Raw genomic sequence first — 19,742 nt, 5'->3', positions numbered from 1 at the left:
GCACCCTGCACTTTAGAGACCACGGGTAAGTACACAAACTGCAGGAATGTCACTTTTTCTGTGTTTGCTATTTAATGGGGCGAATTGAAGCAAATTGCACTGTCTTTGAACCTTTTTGGTCGTATCCATGACCTCTTAGGCCAAGCTACAGTGCTAAAACAAAGTGAGGCTTGTTCATAACTGGAGCCTCCTGGCAGCACACCCAGGTTGCTCTTTTAAAAGCAAGCCACAGCTAAAACCTGTGAAAGTCCTTATGGCCCCCACCTGACCTCTGCCAAACTGAATACACATGGGGTTCATTGTGTGATGCAGGGACAATTATGGGTTTGGAGTGAGGGAGTATTAATGGGTGAAATAGAATTATGGGGATGGGATGTAGAACATGTGGATGTACTAAAGTTAAATAAAACCCAATTGAGTGCACTTGTAACTTGTTTTTCTTTTTTAATACATCTTTTATTCGGTACACTGTTTGAACATTTTTTGTAAGTAATGGCTGAACAGTCTAGGGCTCTGGTACTGGGCACCATGGGGTAAATTATATCAAATGTTAGCAAGAGCAAGTATCGCCAATAGTAAAAGAATCCAAGTTACTCAAGTTGGTAGAGGTGTAGTGACTTTGTCAAAGGTTGGTATTTTCCTTGGATAAAATTAAGGTGTCAGAATTAAAGTAGGTAAGATACAGCTGTTGTATAGCAGGTGCTCAAGGTGACTCTCAAATTATATTACACCCAGGATTTAAATAAAAAAACTGTTCAATAATTTTGTCTCATCACCTGTACATAAGTCAAACTATCGAGCAGTTTTTCCGGAATAATTGAACTATTAAAAAAAATAATATTCTGGGTAATTACACTGCAGCATTATAGTATATCTCTGATTTAGAACAAAGCATGCGTATAATGCTGACAGGAGGGAACCATAACAAATGTGCAGTACCTCCCCGCTGTTTTAATGTAGCGTTGGAGATTAGCTGCGTTCCTAATATGGACTGGAATCCCAAGATCTTACAAAGTGGTCGAGATAGTTAACACAATCACACAGACGAGCAAGTGGGTTAGCGCTGTTTCGGCTGACAGTGACAATTCAAGCAGTCTGCGAATATTTATAAATCTGGCTTATAGCGGAAAATGTTAAAATATATGAACTTACTAATACGTGCTTTTAACGTCATAGTTAAAAAATGTGCATTATAACTGCCTATTTAAATAGTATGTGTATTTACTAGATTTTTTTAATACAGAAGCGATTGTTGTAAACTGCATTCATATCTAATAAAACTAACGTTGTCTTTCTTTCAAAACGAGGTAATTAAACCTTTTCAAGTGGCAGAATATTGCTGTTTTTTAGCATTTCGGAATTAGAACGTTAACTATCTTTTTTTACCTGAAAACATCTTTGTGGTGTTTTGTCACTCAGATCCAGTTCTGACTGGTTTAATCTAGTTTCAGGAGCATGCGCACTCGGTGTAAACAGGAAGAAGGGCAGAAAAACTAGGGCAAAGCCTCCATAAAGAAAAGATAATGATCGGACAAAAGCGTGCGAACGTCTTGTTCTTCTTTATATATTAAGCGACATCTATGTTTTTCTAAACGACAAAATAGCGTTTTTGAATATATCTTGTAGAACTATTTGCAAAATTTTCCAGAATTTTCTGAGAATCGTGCTCATTGTAACGGCAACTAACGTCAACGTTGAGCAGACGGCTCGCGTCGCTGTCTTTGTTGTGGGTTCATTCTTTGAATAACTTGCTTCCTGAGCGACATTTCAGACCAACCGCTGCTTTCTGAATTGTCTGAGTTCGGTGGTTTTTCACTGAGTGGAACCGCTGAAATGGTTCAGAAAGAGAAGACATTGGAGACGCCCGCAGTGGACGGTGAGCCGAGCCCCACCACTGTCCCCGGAGAGGCTTGTGCCGAGGCCCCCGGCCCGGTGGAAGAGTCCGGCATTGGAGTGGAGCCACAGGGACACAGGAAATTCATAAGCGGAGTCGTGGAAGGTAATTTTGTATATAGCACAAAGATATACACGTCGACACTCCGCCCAGTTACAAATTGCAGGCAAATAAACGGGACATCCAAGTGGTGTAGCAGTTCTGCCCCTCGAGGGAAAAGCCTATTGATATGGGGTGGAAACACAAGGTTTTAGCTTATTTTACAATAGGATAACGCCATATTCGGCTGTCGAGTGTCCCTGCATGCAAATTACAAATAAGCATAGTTAAATATAGACCGCTAATTAAAATGTATTGCTGATTAATTCCGGTCGCCTGTCAGTTAGAAAACCACTGACGGCTAAAGTAAATACGTGCATTTGTTCGTGTCGTGGTCTCGTGTTAGGCCTTGAAATTTTCAGGGTTAATGCTCATCCCGCACACCTAGCGGCGAATCTTAGCTGTAGCAATGAAACGGCTCGGTAGTCACAGGAGAGGTTACTGCAGTCTGTTAAAAAATGAAACGTGTTATTGTGTCATGCAGGCTTTTATGGCCGGCCATGGACAATGGAACAGAGGAAGGAACTGTTCAGGAGGTACGGTCGATTACTGCATCATTAAGCACGAATGTGGATCACATTTAGTAATGTAGCTTGATGGTTTAGTTATACTGTGTGCAACGTTGTATTTCACAGGCAGCAGAAGTGGGGACTGAACACATACCTTTATGCGCCAAAAGATGACTACAAACACAGAATGTTCTGGAGAGAACTGTACTCTGTGGAGGAAGCAGGTGACTGCTCAAAATACAGTTATAAATATATAAATAAAATCAGGTTTTCAGAGACCTTGTACAACTTACAAACCTTTACAATGTAAAGTGGTGCACTGTTATAAAAACACTACATTTGACCCAGTGAATTTTTTTTTCATATGTCTCTTAGAGCAACTTATGACTTTAATTAGTGCTGCTAAAGAACATGGTATAGAGTTTATCTATGCCATTTCTCCTGGACTGGACATCACCTTCTCCAATCAGAAAGAGGTTACGGCGCTTAAGAGGAAACTAGATCAGGTATTTCAACATTTTAATGGCAGTACAGTATGTTAAACATCTTTGCCTGTTTTTTGCTGCTTGTGCTTTGTCAGATTCTGTTACTATCTCATTTCAACCCCAATCTTGTCCTCCTCAGGTCACCCACTTTGGCTGCAAGTCATTTGCCTTACTTTTTGACGATATTGATCACAACATGTGCCCTGCTGACAAAGAAGTGTTCAGCTCATTTGCACATGCTCAGGTTTCCATTACTAATGAAATATACCAATACCTGGGAGAGCCTGAAACTTTCCTTTTCTGTCCTACAGGTACATATATTTTATGTCTCAATTATTTGTATGAAGTACTCATTTGTCTAAACGGGTTTTTGTTTGTTTTTGTTATTTTGTATTTATTTTTTGCCAAAAACCAACAGAGTACTGTGGAACATTCTGCTACCCAAATGTATCACAATCTCCATACCTCCACACAGTAGGAGAAAAGCTACTGCCTAACATTGATGTGCTATGGACAGGTGAGTTTAGCACAGTTAACTGCATAACACATTTGCTATACTCTACATTTAACTGTGTATTTAGCAAAAGAAAAGGTTTGATCACAGGTCCCTGTCTGCAGGCCCCAAGGTGGTGTCTAAAGATATCACAGTTGAGTCTATTGAGGAGGTGTCAAAAATCCTGAAAAGAGCTCCGGTCATTTGGGATAATATTCACGCCAATGATTATGACCAAAAAAGGCTCTTCTTGGGTCCATACAAGGGACGCTCCACTGAACTCATTCCCAGGCTGAAAGGAGTCCTCACTAACCCAAACTGCGAGTTTGAGTCCAACTTTGTAGCGATCCACACTTTAGCCACCTGGTATAAGTCTAATATGAATGGTGTGCGTAAGGATGTGGTCATGAGTAAGTATACACCAAAACATTTTCAGTTCATTTTAATAGACAATACAATGTGTTCTATCTGTATGAGTTTATGCTCTATCACATTGCACTAGTAGTTTGTTTATATTCTTTCAAATTTCCCTTTACCAGCTGATGGTGAGGACACCACAGTGTCAATTCAGATCAAGTTGGAGAACGAAGGAAGTGATGAAGAACTGGAGACAGACATGCTCTACAGCCCACAGCTTGCATTAAAACTGGCTCTGACGGAATGGCTTGGGGACTTTTGTGTGCCTCATCAATACAACAGTATGAACTCGCACATTATAATATTTTAGAGTAGAATAATCGTGTGGTAAACCTATACTGAGGATGACTGGGAAAAACAAGGTGGATTGAGATCATCTATCTTTCAGGCCGACAGGTGCCTCAGAGTGGTGCCAAAAGCGCAACCCATGACGTCTCATCGATTGCTGCTCCCTCTCTCTGCTCCTCAACAACAGTCACAACTGTGTTCCAGCAGCCAATCATGTCTCCAGCCATCCCACCTCTTTGTCTGGATCCCCTTACACATCCCTTGGCCAAACAATCTCCTGAGGTGGAAGAGGTGAGCTTTGTTTAGTACAATAAAATACAATCAAAACATCTATCACTTACTTGAATGAGCCTGCTTCTTCTTTAAATAATTCTAAAAAATAAGACTCTATATTATTACTCTACATTAATGCAAAATTATTATGCTTTGTTCCTTTGTAGGTGGATGAAGAGAAGAAGGATTTAGATGAGGAGCCCATGGAGATGGTGGTTGAAAAGCAGGATGAACCAGAGCACGAAGCTGAAGCTGACACACCAGAGAAACATATTGGTCCTATCTTGGTTGATAAGATGGCGGAGGAACTACGGCCCATGGACACAGACAAGGAGAGTCTTGCAGAGTCAAAGTCCCCAGAAGAATCTCTACAGGAGGATTCTGGGAGTGATATTGCCCCTATGCAGACAGATGATCAGCTGAAACAGGTGCCACAAATATTTGTAAGTTGTTTTTGGCTTTTATCAAAAATTGTAGGAAAAAACTGTCACAAAATTAAAATAATGCTTGTTTGTGTTTTCAGGATGTGTTTGTGCCAGGACTCAACGAGAAGCCCCTTTTCACCGCAGAACCCCTCACACTGGATGACTTGTGCTTGTTGGCAGAGCTCTTCTACCTGCCTTATGAACACGGACCCAAGGCTATGCAGATGCTAAAGGAATTCAACTGGCTACGAGCCAACAGCAGCGTCGTCAGTGTCAACTGCAAGAGAAAGGAAACTGAAAAGGTAGATCCGTCATAACACGCAGGGTGCTTTGCAGTTGGAACACCTGGCTTATCTGAAAGAACTAGTTTTTAATAAATTAACTTCCTTCTTGGCTGCTGAAAACAAAATGGTGGATGTGTAATACCCCTTCTGCCCATCAGGTGGTGTAGTCATGATAGGAAATGGAGTGTGCTTGCACTACAGAGTTTTGTCTGTTACCCTTTTAATAAAATGTGCCTTTTTGTCAGAAAGGCATTTGGACTTGTCAAAGTAGAAATAATAACACATATGTTTCATTATGCCTTGTAAATCCACAGGGCCTGTTCTAAAACAAACAACACCTGTGACCTTAACAGTCAGGATGTCTATTTTGCCATATAGCTTATTGCATATCACATTGGTTCAATCCGGTCCTTTTCAACATTATTTTTGATTGCTTGCAGGTAGCAGAATGGAAATTGAGGGCAGACAGGTTTGAAGAAATGTGCTGCTCAGTCATCCAGATGTTCACACGACTGTCAAATACAGCCAACCGCACTATCCTATACGACCTCTACCCCTACATCTGGGACATCAAGAGCATCATTTCTATGGTCAAGTCTTTTGTTCAGTGGCTAGGTATGTATGAGAGTAACCATATGATGCTTGCCTTTAGACACCATTGGCACAGCAATAGTTTGCTCAAGCCTGGAAATCCTGATTTTAATTACAGACACTTACAAAACATTGAATCAAACATAAGGCACTAAAATTATTGCCTTTAAGTGCCTTAATGCGTGGATTAGTATGTAGTCCAGTACTTTATAGACAAATGCAACAAACACCAGTTTTTTCAGTTAGAAAAAAAGAGGTTCATAGCCTTTTGGAGGTGTTTGCCACCACCTACACACAGTGAGAAAAAGAGTAGTGGCTAATACTGTAAGATATGCTGTAATCCATAATTATTGTTGATCATCACTGCGATAGTTCTATAAATTCTCTTCACATATGTTGTTAGTTTACATCTGACTGAATGCCGCTTGCATGGCTAGCACTGTCCCAAATTATTCCAGGACAAGCTGCTCCATCTTGGTGGTATCTAAACTGGGTCTCTGTGGCAAACGTCCCAGCAGGGTTACTGCTGCTTGCTGTGTATCCAGTAACATCATGGCTGCATTCCCACACAGACATACTGGCTTCCATCTCTCTGTCTGTGGGGATGGGCACCGGGGGGAAGTTCCCACCCCATCCTTCATGCCCTAGCGCGCACGCGAGCTTGGAGCGCAAGTTGACTGAATGGCTGACGGTGGAAGGCCATTCTGGTGCATAAACTTAATATAAAACAACAGAATTGGTCTCTGTTTTTGAAATGTGTTCTAACACACAAAAAACGAGGCCATCAGTGCATTTTAACCCTCTGAATCACTTGCTCAGTTTGTATCAGGGTGGGGATCCATCCCCCTCTCTATAAGAGTTCCTCTTTGTAGATGGCGCACCCTGATTCTGTTTGAGTAATATTCAGCTTGGTTATAAGACTTTGAGTATTGTGAAGCACCAGCATGGCCTGTAGGTTACTCCCTGTAACCAAGTTTCATTTACAGGTTTCTGTCCTGTCTGGCTGTATTGTATTGATCTGAGGACTCTAGCCCATAGTACACAGCAGGCAGCAAACCCGCACTGGCAAAACCACATAAAAACCCACACTACTGGCTTCAGCACAAAAATTAGCATAATAGAAAGTTAATGTTTAAATTCGGTGTATCTGAATATTTCTCATAACTGCAGTGTCATAAGGCAAAACAGCTGCTGCTGCCGCCATCAGGACGTTTTTACATTCACCCTCATGTTTTCCCCCTTCAATAGAAGCTGTGCAGCCGGCACTTAGTCACAACCTCCCTGGTTATTGTACTGAAAACACTTACTAATTACTATTTTCTACTGTTTTCTCCCTTCACTATGTACAGATGGAAGAATCCTCAGTACAAGTTTCTACTGCTATTGGATCGACAGTGGCCGATGTACGCACAGTGCAACCATTGTCTCCTTCTTTTGTTTTAGTTTTAAAAGAAATTTTGTAATTTTAGTGTAAAGTATTGATTTGGAGGAAAGGCAGCAGCCCTCTGGATGAAGTCACATTTTGCGCAGCGATATAGCCTTGAAAAGTTTTAACTTCCAAATTTTTCTCTTTGGCAGATTCTCTCTAACTTGTTTTTTTGTTTCTATCAGTAGGCCTATAGAAATGGCTCAGACCAGCCTGATGCACCCACTCAGGGGAATTTACACTTGTTTGAAATCATACTGTAATATATGATTTTCATCTGACTAAGGGATATTTCTGACTGTATTTATTGATTATATACATCAGTGCAGTCTCATATGTTGGTTGGACAATACAGCCCTAATACAGTATGAGAGAATAATTCTAGGAAATTATACCTTTTCTGTGGCTTGTTGTCTTTTGGGGTGGGGGTTAAGTACGTTTTGAGTTCCTTCTCGTGGGTGCATCTGTGCGCTGTGTTGAGTCAGATCATCAGAGGAATTGTTTTAGGCATCAGGGTGAGGCTCATATGTAAAGCAGTGTTAGGTCTCCAGCCCGCGCGCTGCATTTGTCTGGTCACATGACAGGGCTCCTCGTCAACCAGGGTTAGACTTTATTAGCAGCACTGCTATTGCATACTGCGACTGAGACGCTGGGTCCCTCACGTAACCACTCCTGTTCATATGCCTTATATTTAAAATCAGTTTTGTTCTGTGTTATAGTGGTTAATTGCAGGAAGCTGAGAGGCCCTTTAAACCAGAGAACACAACTAATACCACCTATTGATCAGTCTTCCCGATTTTGATGGCTCATGCTCTTCAGTCATGTGACAAGGCAGATAAGATGAGGATGTGACTTCACATGAGGTGCTGAGATCAGTGGGGTGATGGCAGCTGAAGCTTATTTTTCACAAATAGGATAGGCTGTGCTTGTCAGCATTTTAATTGTGAACTGCTGAAACGAAATGCCAAAGGCGCTGAGCTGCACTATGTTCTGGTCTTTTATTTGGGGCGTGTACATTCCTATGCAATGAAAGTACATCCTTTAGACCTACATATTCCATATTATATGGACATGTTTGACATTATATTGACAACTTAACTTAATGTGCAAAGCTCTTTAAAGTTAGTGTTGTGTGTTTTGAAATATTTATTTATTCAGACCAGTTGCTTTAATTTAAGCTTTAGTTGCTTGAGCCCCATTTTATGAGGTATTTATATATAGTATAATTTATCTATCTGAAATTAGTTCCTTTTTTATGTTTTAATGGTTAAAAAAAACAACAACAATTTTTTACTGATATGCTCGTAGACACTTATGACCCCCTTCCTCCCCATCTCCCCACTGCCTTCATTTGTGTCGGAGAGCCCCATCCTGTGGTAACACTGTCCGCTTGGCTCTGCTCCTAACAGGGTGTCGTAGTCAGTCCTCAGCACAATTCCTTAGAGGAGACCAAGAGCCCTGGGCCTTTAGGGGAGGTCTAGCAGGAGAGTTCCAGGTATCTAATGCACTGAATCTACAGCAACAAATGGAAAAAAAAAAAAGCGTGTTGTTAGCGGCGAAGACGCTGGTAATTTTTGCGTAGGTTTCAAGGTCTTTGGTCTGTCGAAGGTGAGCTGATTGTGTGGGGTTGAACTTTATAAGATCCTGGTTCCATCCACTTAATTTATTCTGCAAACAATTTGACGTCTTTGTATCATTTCAGTGAGAAACCCATCCTGACTTACAGGAAGTTACAGCCAGTGCTTGGCATGGCAATATCTAATAAATAATTTTTAGTTTCTTTCAGCAACTGCACAAGGAGATGCTGCTTTCCCCTTGGCGCACGCGGCGCAAGCGAGCATGGCTAGGTTATATTTTCATGACATCTCATTTCTTTGCAGGAAAGCACAGCGCACAATTTACCAAGCAGGCTCTTGCAAGTGCGCGCGCAAGCATTGCAGCGCCAGCGAGTACGCAAGCATGTCTGCAATGGGAGAACTCCATGATCAAACCCACCTGTGCAACCTGAAGTAGCATCTTCATCTTTAGTCGCTAGACTAGTAATGGCAACGGATAAGATTCGGTTCACATTTAATTTGCCTCATTGGTTTTTTTCCTGGAGTTCTTTCTGTTCCTTGGCGCCAGCATCATTATTTTTCTCAACAGGAGGGTCCTGCGCAGCGAAATATTGCGATGTCATAGAAAAGGGAAAGGAGCATCTCCTTTAGCCAGTAAAAACCTTAGTCAGACCAAAACACCATCGTTTTATTATTTGAAAAGAAATTACGTCCTTGTTGTGCCATGTTCCTTTGAACGAAATGGGAGAGGTGTGATATTTGCTCTAGTTGTCCACTATTGAATCAACAAGATTATTTTTTTTAATTGAATAAAAAATATATATTTGTCATTCCGAAGCAAGTTGTTCCCTTTCAAAAATGTTCTTTTGGCTCGATAGTGGTACGACTGTAGCAAATGTACAGTGACGCAGTAACAACACAACACCTGGTCTCAGTGAAACTAAACCTTTTTATTTTGATACCCACAGAGGTTGTTGCCAATAGAGGCGGCAAACGATCTTTTCTACCAGCCTCCACCCTCAATGCCAACCTCCAAAATATACACGATCAGGCCATACTTTCCCAAGGATGAGGTAAGGCATTGTTTGTAAATTTATTTGTGTATATATTTTGTTTTTTCCCTTACAACTTTTGAAGCAACTAATAATAGTATAACCAAAATAGGTTCAATGTTTAGGTTGTGTTGCAAATAATTCCCAGCACGTATGGCCCAATTTAACTGGAAATGCTCAATGCCACATGTTTCCAGCTGCTTGGTACATGTGCACATACTGTGAACGTCGTCAGCATTAAATTATCTTAAGATTGTGTATCTATAGAAATCTGTCTGAGCACATTGAGCATTTAGGCCTAATTTGCTTTAGTATTAATAGTTAAGACAAGGTAGTGTAATAACTGCTTCTTTCTTTTTGCAGACTGCCATTTATAAAATCTGTAAAGAAATGTACTGTGAAGGAATGGAAGATCTACCGTTAACTGATGATGACCCTGATCTTATAGGAGACAGGTAAAACTTTAATTTTCATTTTTTTTTAATTTAATGTAAAACCCACCCAGACTGTGGCCTGGGTTACAAACAGCTGAGTGAGTCTTCTTGTTTGTTCATAGGTTGGTAGGAGGTCTCCTTACGCTGAGTTCAGACTATGGATTTGTGCTCGAGGATGATGAGGGGATCTGCGGTTATGCTCTTGGTACTGTGGATGTCAAGCCCTTCATTAAAAAATGCAAATTGAACTGGATTCCTTTCATGCAAGAGAAGTACCACAAACCTGATTGTGAAAAAGATCTCACGGAGGCTGAGGTAGGAGCTTCACTTAACCTAAAATGTGGCATACAGTTCTGTTGTGGAGATTTACTTTATCATGCCTGTTTTTTGTCCTTACAGAAGATAATGCTGAGTTTTCACGAAGAGGAGGAGGGTCTTCCAGACTCTTTCCTGTCCAACTTTCCCTCTCTCATCAAGGTGGACATCCATGCCAAGGTCACTGACCCCAGTGTGGCCAAAAGCATGATGGGATGTCTTCTATCTTCTATTAAGGCCAATGGTAGGTGTTAACTGTCTTTAGTAATGACAACAATGTTTACTGATGCTTCTAGTCATGTAGAACATGGAATATTAAGTTAGGACTGTGTGTGCTACTAAGACGCAGGCCACATCGGGATAGTGGTTTATAAGACTGTTTTTACTTGCATCATTGTTTTTCTCTTTCTCTAAATTTCAGGGTCCCATGGTGCGTTCTGTAAAGTTCGTCAGACTGATAAGAGAATGTTGGACTTCTATGGTAAGCTGGGATGCTTTGAAGTGGCCAAAATGGAAGGTTTTCCCAAAGATGTCATCATAATGGGACGCAGCCTATGAAGAAATGTCCCAGACAATAAAAACACGAGCAAGTTGGCACAGTTTTACCATGTTTGCTACCTTCGTGAGGGAAACCATGATGATTTTATACTACATAACATCTGGGCTAGACCCAGGCAGACCTATTTTTAGGATTTGTGTAGAGAAGCACAACAGACACATACAAACTCCCGGCGCAGCCCTTAGATGATGTGGCTCTGTTGGATTGAGCAGATCTGAAGCTCAAAGGCCAAGGGGTGTAGTTATTTAATTTGAGCCATCATGGAAGAGTGGCACTTCAGCATTACATCTGGAGTGCCACTCCTGTACCTCTAAAAGACAGGGAAAGATTATTTTATACGCTCTTTCTGGTTCAATGGAAACTTCCCACATGTCCTAAAAGAAAGTGTCTGTATCTGAAATGGAGGCAGAATTGCAAAATGAGTACGACCAGTGTCTGGGGTAGTGTTTCACTACCCCCACATCCTGCTTTCCAAATGTTGGCTTAGAAATAACATAGCTGTCAACAGAAGTAGGACACCTCTGTACAGGATGTGAAGTGTAATGTGAGAGTTTGCCTTTCATCATCACATCATGGTATTTCCAGTTTCTTCACAATAGTCTTGGAGAAAGAGGCCTTTATGTTGGGTGTTTCTTACAAAAACAGGATTTGAAATACTGGGTCTGCAAACACTAGAGGTGGGAAGGGTAGCTTAAGGATTTCTAAAACCCCTAAACAGAGGAGCAGTAATGAACCACAACGTTTGGAAAATTCCTTTCAAATAGAACCTTTATTTAGAATTGTATTAACCTAATTTATACCTTTTTTTTCTGTTTCAATATTACATTATTTTTAGCCTGAAATTCCAGACGTCGTTCATCGTCTTCTGTGTGAAGGATTCGAAACACGTCCTTTCAATATGCCAAGCGTGGTTTAGTTTAAAATATTGGGCCTGAATAAAATTCAAAAACCTGAAGCCTAAGTTGACTGACAAGTTTAACACTGTCAGACTTACTATCCAAGTTCTGTAAAATACATTGATTAAATGTTACATTTGTGTAACTCGGTAAAATGTTATGTAAAAAAATTGCTGATTATTAGTCTAGAAAATCTAGATTTAGATCAAAATTTTCTGATGGCAGCAACAAGTGGGACCAAAATGCTGCACATTTGATGTTCTGTAATGTTTTTTTGTTTCAGAAAGTAAAGGCTTAAAGAAAACTAAAAACATAAAAGCATTAACCTCCCACTGTCAGAAGCTGCTGGGTTTTCCTTAACCACTTTTTGTCATTTAGGACAAAGTCAACAGGTAATCTGAAGAACACTTTCAGATTTGCGGTGCTTAAAGTTAATTGGTACATCTGACATCCCTACCTGCGTTGATTCAACACTGCACACTCTTGAATGTCCTCTCTGTTGAGCCTGGGGGCAAGCACTAACAATCGCCAGGGTTGTAGAATCCTGTCACCAAAGTGGTACTGGCTCCCACACCGATGTGGGAAGCAGAAATCCCTAGGCCTTTTAGTATCTGTCCATTGAATGTTTTCTAATCTTACGCATTTCATATTTGTTTTTTTGTAAATTTATATAGCTGAATAAAACGCACTTTGACTGTAGATAGGTGTGATCTGTTGGTTACATGAGGATCATCCGTTGCTCTCCTGTAGCTGCCTGCCATTGTGATGTTTTGATACTGATACTGTGTACATTCATAATGTGCATGAGGTGTATTGATTTGCTGTGGCAGTCTTTAGAAAAACCTACGCTTATGTTATGCTGCATAGAGGATGAAGCATGCTACCCACCTCTGTGAGTATAATACTGTAGTATGTAGACAGTTTGTTAACACTGTCAGTTATGAAGTGTTATTTTCGATATCTTTATTGAAACTGTGGCCGACATTCTGTTTTCTTTTCAAAGCAAACAAAATGCTGCTGCTGTGCCCTGTTGTGTTCAGTCATTCCACCTGGCTGTCTTTCAGTAAAGTTAGAAACCAATCTGCTTTTTTTGTCCTCTAAATCGACAGCAGACATTTTACACTTGTTTAAAAAAAAGTCTCATTTCAGCAGGTTGTTGATGCTCTAACATTGTCCTCTGCTCATGGGAACTGATGAAACAAGTTGTGACTGAAGGAAAGGGCTTGTTTATTTTGATTTGGGAGGGAATCTGAAAGTGTACAATTTATATGTATGATGCATAAGTTGAACAATTAATAAACTACAATATGTTACTATGGTGCTTTGATTTTTTTTAGGTTGTTTTAAGGATATGTACCTTTTTTTTTAAGATTTTTTTTATTTTACAGTATAGAGAACATATTGCAGAGAGGTTTTAAATTGTCACATCACCTAATTCATTGAAATGTGTATGTGTATTTTATTTACTTTATTTTCACCTATTTATTCCTGTAACAAGTCATGAAAACCTATTTCCTATAAAGCTGGGTTTTGACCTTTCTCCTTCATCAGATTTTGCATACTAGTGTGTCACACGTTTATGAACTAAAGTTTTTAGATTAGCTCACATCCCTTTTTGAGAGCGTCGTATTTTCCATTCCAAAATTTTAAGTATTTTTTTTCCCTTGACCTAAGTAGACAGAAATTGAACGGCACACAGTGATGACGTATGCGTACGCTCATAGTATGCGACGCGCCTTTTATTTTTCGTGGAAGGTCCATTCGGCTCAAAAGTTTTAACAGCAAATCCCAAACAGTGACTTTCGCTATAATGGCTTTCTGCGACGATGAGTCCTCGGACGTCGGACCCGCGGGTCAATCCAAGCTGGAGAGCTTCCTGTTCAGTAAGACCGCTTTGAATACTTTACCGTTGGCGCACACGTGGGATTCTGACAGCGCAAACCTGTACTGATATTCCAAAAGAAATGGCACCACGTGGCCCCGGTTTTTAGCTGTGATTATATGTTACTGCATTAAATAGTACTGATGACAAATGTGATTTTGATTTGGTGCTGGTTCCAGCCTGCGAGCTGTCCTCCAAAGTACCCTTCTACACTTTTCAGGGGGATGAAGAGGAGGACCTGGAGCACTTCCTCGAACTCAGGACGGTACGTACGGCTGCAGCACAGCAGCGGGTTCGACCTATTACCAGCAGTATTCACTCCACGTCTTCAATGCAGTGTCTCCTCTTACAGATAATCACGTTGCCCTACTTTGATCTGGCTGCCTCTGAATGGGAATAAATCATTATGTAATTTGCTGTTTTTGCAGGTTTGTCTGGGTGAAGGAGCCAAGGAAGAGAGCAACGTGGTGGAGGTAACGGCCATGAACCACCAGGGGAAGACCATATCCGTGCCCATCGCTAACCTTCACATCAGCTGTCTGCCTATGGTACCGTATGATGCGACTAACTGGCACACCGATGTGTCACACAAGATGATAAGTGATTGTCCTCTCAGGTGAGTCTGGGCGAGTTTGAGCTGAAAGCACCAGTGACCATTCGTCTCAAGGCTGGGACGGGCCCAGTGACTGTCAGCGGCCTGCACCTCATCGGTAACACTTCCAACAACATTAATTATTGTGAAAATATGACGCACTACATGCTGGAAAACAGTGTGATTTTGTGTTGTGATCTCATTTTTAAGTAGACACTAAACATCTTAGTCCATAATAATAGTAGACAAACTGGACTACAATAAGACTCAACTTTAACCCAACTAATAAAACTTTGTCATGCTTGTTTTTTTAAACAAGTTCAAGACCATTTAACACCTTCAACAGAATATTCAAAACTACATTTTAAAATAAGTATATTTATTTAAAAATAACAGTGGAATATACTTTGCAGCACTGCACTGAATGCTTTATGGTCATTATTAGGCTTTTTCTATTGCTGCTTGTAATGACTCTGTGCTGCTGCATATAACTAACTGAGCATAAGGTCAGTTGTGATGGCAGATTAAATAAAGTGACCTGTCTGGCCTCAGAAGTAATTATATTTGATACAAATGGGGACAGCGACTTGACATTGTCTTTGGTTCTTTCGCAGCCTCAGAGGTTGAAGACTCTGATCTGTCGGATGAGGAAGATGACGAGGAGGAGGAGGAGATCTCCCCCATTAAACCTGCAAAGAAAAAGCAGAATCAGTAGATGGCGAGGTTGCTGGTGTGTTTCTAGGAAAAGCCTCTCCTGCTTGCAGATCCGTTTTAATAAGTAACAGATTTTTGTACCAGACGGACACCGTTTACAGAACCACACATCCACGTAAATGCTGAGTGTGGCAGCAGCTGAACATGCTGTCGGAGGAGGAATGCGCACGGTGATGTCCAGCCTCTCCGCTTCTGTCTCAGCAGTGTAAATAACCAGGACTCAGACGTTCACGTATGGAAGAACTGTTTTTGCTACGCTTCTCTGTTTTATACTGTATGTGATGCAGTCACAGCTGACATGAATTCATTGCAGCAGTGGTGGATGATGTCTTTACTCCTCTGGTTTCTGGTAATGTTTAAAGATACTGTTCAGTGTGTGTGTGTGTGTGTGCGCGTGAGACGGGATGGAAGACTTCCTTCTGAATGAAGCATACAGTGTGATCTGCATTTCCAGTTGTTTGTACTCAGAAACTTTCCCCACGGGACTATCTCATAAATGTGATGTTTTTGTACTCGGGAAATGCACCAAATGAGCAAAATCTGCATTCTGAGTAATTTGAAATAAAATAGTCAGTTCTGACTTATTCATGAATACGTTCACACTAGTTTATGTATCTGTGTAATGATGGTTTAAATGGAATCGAATATTTGAAATCTGCACCGCAAAGGTCAACTTTCATCAGAAAGCACAACAGTTACCGTGTAAAACTGTTGACCGCCCTGACCATGAACCTACTCCAACGTGATTCCAGTTGATGCTTCACGAAGGCAGATGTGCTGGTCTCGGGTTACAGTTTGCATCATCCGCGTGCACGCGCCGATCCCCATCTGCACTGCTCAAACCTCCACGTGTGTAAACACGGCCTCCGCGAGGCAGCTGGTCGACGGTGCCAGGCGCCCTTTGTTGAAGTAGCTTCATAGTGAGGTGCGAAGCAGCTCAATTTGCCACAGAGCTACAACTTGATGCATGCGTTTCCTGAGATTGTGCTACGAAATCAGACACCGGGGGGGTTGGATTTGAAATACTAATGACCAGCTGTTGTTTGAGTGGTTAAATCAGTGGAAGGAGTCTAAGTCCACCATGACTGTAGGCCTGAAATAATACAAGGAAAAATTGTGATGTTTAAGAAATAGCATCACATTTCCTCAATGCATCCCAAGCCCAATTATTACATTATATTATTGTATCTCTGCTCTCTAATTAAAAGTTAGAGGCCAATGTAAAACGCTGAGAATAACAGCAGCGAGCATCAGGCCTCACTAGGACAACTTTTAGTGCTTCCAACTTAGTCATGCCAGGTGCTGCCATGGTAACGAGATACGGCCACCTGCGTGATGTCCTTGATGGCTGCTTTCTCTTAACGACAGGATGGAGGCGTAGGCACAAAGGCAGCGCTCGCTTTAATCAGAGGACGGTGGGTAAATAATTCTGCGTTTTCAACACGTTCCCCTTCAAAGCTCGTGGCTTCGCGAGCGACCCGGACCTGGAGGGACCGGCGACCAGGCAGCGTCCCCGGCGACGCCTCAGCATCTCAGCCCGGCGTCGGCTGGAGGGAACTTCAGCCAGTCAGGGTGACACGCAGCAAATCAGTGTTCAAACAACCCCCAACGAGCCCATGTCACCTTGAGTCAGAGCAGGTGCTGCTGCTGCTTCTTATTTTCTGACTCATAAACCACATCTAACCGGTCCATGCTGAGTGGGAGTTTTGTGAACCTTTACACCACTTTTATTGGATATAAGGGTTTTATGGTCTGGCGTCTGTGCGCTACGTTAACTCATCACCTTGGTGTAGAGGTTACAGCTGCATCCAGAGCAGGACTGTCGCAGGAGCAACAACAACCTGCTGGAGATTCGTGAAACCCACAGAACCTCCTGCTTTCCTTTCTCTACCTATGTTAGCGGTGAACTCCACTGAGAAATCTGCATGAGCTTCTGTTTAATTTTTCACAACTTTGTTTTACTTTATACTCATCTCTTTCTGCTTTTATGCTAATAGTGAAATATTTCATTGACGGCTGCCGTGGGAATTCCCTCCTGGCTGTGTCAGAACTGGAGCTGCCTGGAGATTTTGACCACTTCTTTGTGTTTACTGCTCCAACACACACTCACACACCCTCAGAGAACATTCATACTTTCTGTGCAGCCTCCGCCAGGTGACGTAAACGCTGCTCATCAGGGAGCGGAAGAGGTACGTCGGCCGCTTGATGTGGAAAAGAACAGAAAATATTATCCTTCAAAATGAAATTATGGACAAGTGCATTACCTGAATTTATTAGTTTCCGCCGCGGACACGTGCATCAGTCACTCTGGTTTAGGACAAAGTTACTATGGCAACAGCTTAAGCACGCCACTTGGGCGCACTCACTCAAAAACTGATAAAGCTGTTCTCAACAGAGGGACTGTGACGTGCACATTATTTCTGATTTGACATGGCTGCCATATGTTTCCACTGCTGCCTCTCACCTGCGTGCGGCCATTTTATCACGCGACGCCTTCTCCCTGCACAAAGTCGAGGGAGAACGAGCATGAACGAGTTACTTCCATGAACGAGCAGGAGATCGATAAACATTAGCCACAAATCTTTGCCTTTGAAGTGTGTGTGTGTGTGTGTGTGTGTGTGTGTGTGTGTGTGTGTGTGTGTGTGTGTGTGTGTGTGTGTGTGTGTGTGTGTGTGTGTGTGCGTGCGTGCGTGCGTGCGTGCGTGTGTGTGTGTGTAGGTTCTGGCACCGATTTCAAAGGCCTCATCAGATGAAGGTTAGCATTCCGCACGTTTGATGAATAGCTGCTTTGTATGCATTATGCCACATATGTCCATGTGTCTGCCAGCGTTTACAGCACGGCTGCTGTAATAACATCTCTCCTAGACACTTATTTACCGTGCATATTGTAACGCTAAATGCTGCCACCCCCTCCCGTCACCCATCCTGAAATGACAGGACAGTTGCACAAGCTGCAAGCTGTGTAAATGTATTGAGACTATGTCAATAAGACCCATCAAAGGCCCAAGCTCCGCCCTGACAGCACCAGCAGCCCATGATGCTCGATGCGTTCGAGGTGCTGCTCTGTTATTAATACACACTCCCCCCCCCCGGGAGCTGCATCTCAAATCGGAGTTTTCGGGGGTTTTCTTGTCGAACATCCTCTTTTGTCTTGAGCAGCAGTGGATCTGTGGCTGTGATGCAAATGCTGCACGACTATTACAGGCTCAGGGTGCAAACATCTGCAGCTATGTCAACATTTAACTGAATGTAAATACACCATGAGGAATATCATAATATTATAACTGCTGGATAGCTTGTGTGTGTGTGTGTGTGTGTGTGTGTGTGTGTGTGTGTGTGTGTGTGTGTGTGTGTGTGTGTGTGTGTGTGTGTGTGTGTGTGTGTGTGTGTGTGAACAGAGGGACTGTACCCACTGCAACTCCAACAGCCACTGGCTAAAGCACACAAACAACAGCTGCACAACAGCTGACGGTCCTCCAAGCAGCGCTCGCTCGCTCGCGCACACACACCGCAGCCTCTCAGTCCGCTGCAGGCAGGGGCGTGTTGGGCCTGTGCATATACAGCTCTGACACACCTGCCACAACAGAGCGCAGCTGCCAAGTGCATCACTCTTTACCCCTGTATGTAACCTCCCGGCGCACACGTGCGGCCTGAACTTTGCGCGGCGCGCGCGCGAGGGAGCGCACGCCGCCCGGATGACGGCGCGCTGACACCTGGGCGCGCGCGGTCGCTCGCGCAACGGGATTCAAGCCTGCACACGAGGCAGCGCGGGCTGCACACGCGGAGCCACGGAGCCTGTTTCGCACCGCGCCGCTGCTACGACTGAAACGTGACACTGATCCCGTTTGCAACCAGATCACAAGAAACCGTAAAACGACGACTGCTATCAACTTATAACAGACATCCATGCTTGAAAACTGCCTACGTTGGATGATTCTACCGTTTAATTTTGCAAACGGATATGGATTAAATTATCGGTTCGCCCTTTTTCCGAACACCTACTGTATGTTTTATTAATAACGCACACGGAAGAAACGGTGCACAGGCAGAATGCTAATAGGCTCACGCACACTCACGCATACACACAGAAACAATAAATGTCAGATTGATGTCACACTGTAACTAAAGCCCAGCTCCTCCCACTCCTCTGCCTCGCCGCTGCCGAAGGGAGCCGGGCTCTTTACAAAGCACAGACGAGATGTTACTATTCACACTCTGGAATTTAAATAAAGCAAAAACAAGAAGCAGATGGGTTCACGGAGACGAGGGAGCTGCACAGCAGAGCAGAACATTTTATGTCCTATAAATAAGTGATGTGCCTTTCTTGCTCTGTAGCTCCCCACCTCTCTAACCATCCTCCCTCCCCTCTCCATCCTCCATTCCACCCCTCCGACCGTCTCACTGTGAGGGATGGGGGAGGTGATGAAGGGAGCATGAGTGACAGATAAGTAGATAACTATACTGTCCCAACCCTCATTAAATCACTGGGCTTGTATCATCCACTGCTCCAACCCTCCTCCTCCTTTGCATCAAGCCCCAGCAAATGGTACCCCAGGAG

General features: G+C 42.6%; 2 protein-coding genes and 1 non-coding gene across 6 annotated transcripts; all 3 read left to right on the top strand.

Moving 5' to 3' along the window:
- The first annotated feature begins 94 nt into the window (after window positions 1-94).
- LOC114842359 (small nucleolar RNA SNORA50) lies at window positions 95-234 on the top strand. The gene has a single exon (XR_003783384.1). It is a non-coding gene; the product is annotated as a small nucleolar RNA SNORA50 (small nucleolar RNA).
- Window positions 235-1,448: 1,214 nt separating this feature from the next.
- On the top strand, window positions 1,449-13,309 carry oga (O-GlcNAcase). 4 transcript variants are annotated; one of them, XM_041067557.2, is made up of 19 exons: window positions 1,449-1,999; window positions 2,478-2,529; window positions 2,629-2,726; window positions 2,878-3,008; window positions 3,127-3,298; window positions 3,406-3,504; window positions 3,606-3,890; window positions 4,020-4,178; window positions 4,286-4,476; window positions 4,626-4,886; window positions 4,982-5,185; window positions 5,608-5,782; window positions 7,108-7,161; window positions 8,594-8,679; window positions 9,709-9,813; window positions 10,156-10,247; window positions 10,349-10,541; window positions 10,626-10,785; window positions 10,963-13,309. In XM_041067557.2, exons 1-19 carry the CDS (start codon window positions 1,834-1,836, stop codon window positions 11,097-11,099), a joined length of 2,820 nt encoding a protein of 939 aa, XP_040923491.1. In that variant the 5' UTR covers window positions 1,449-1,833; the 3' UTR covers window positions 11,100-13,309. The 4 variants fall into 4 exon arrangements, with proteins under 4 accessions (XP_040923491.1, XP_028983437.1, XP_040923490.1 ...); XM_041067556.2 differs by having other exon boundaries at window positions 1,451-1,999; window positions 4,626-4,901; XM_029127604.3 differs by lacking the exon at window positions 7,108-7,161 and having other exon boundaries at window positions 1,450-1,999.
- A 380-nt stretch (window positions 13,310-13,689) lies between these two features.
- On the top strand, window positions 13,690-15,776 carry npm3 (nucleophosmin/nucleoplasmin, 3). Its single transcript, XM_029127610.3, has 5 exons — window positions 13,690-13,879; window positions 14,058-14,143; window positions 14,307-14,426; window positions 14,495-14,588; window positions 15,085-15,776. Exons 1-5 carry the CDS (start codon window positions 13,705-13,707, stop codon window positions 15,183-15,185), a joined length of 576 nt encoding a protein of 191 aa, XP_028983443.1. The 5' UTR covers window positions 13,690-13,704; the 3' UTR covers window positions 15,186-15,776.
- Window positions 15,777-19,742: the final 3,966 nt, after the last annotated feature.

Source organism: Betta splendens, chromosome 15 (assembly GCF_900634795.4).
Source record: "Betta splendens chromosome 15, fBetSpl5.4, whole genome shotgun sequence".
Taxonomy (NCBI): domain Eukaryota; kingdom Metazoa; phylum Chordata; class Actinopteri; order Anabantiformes; family Osphronemidae; genus Betta; species Betta splendens.
This window is presented reverse-complemented; position numbering and strand designations above follow the sequence as displayed.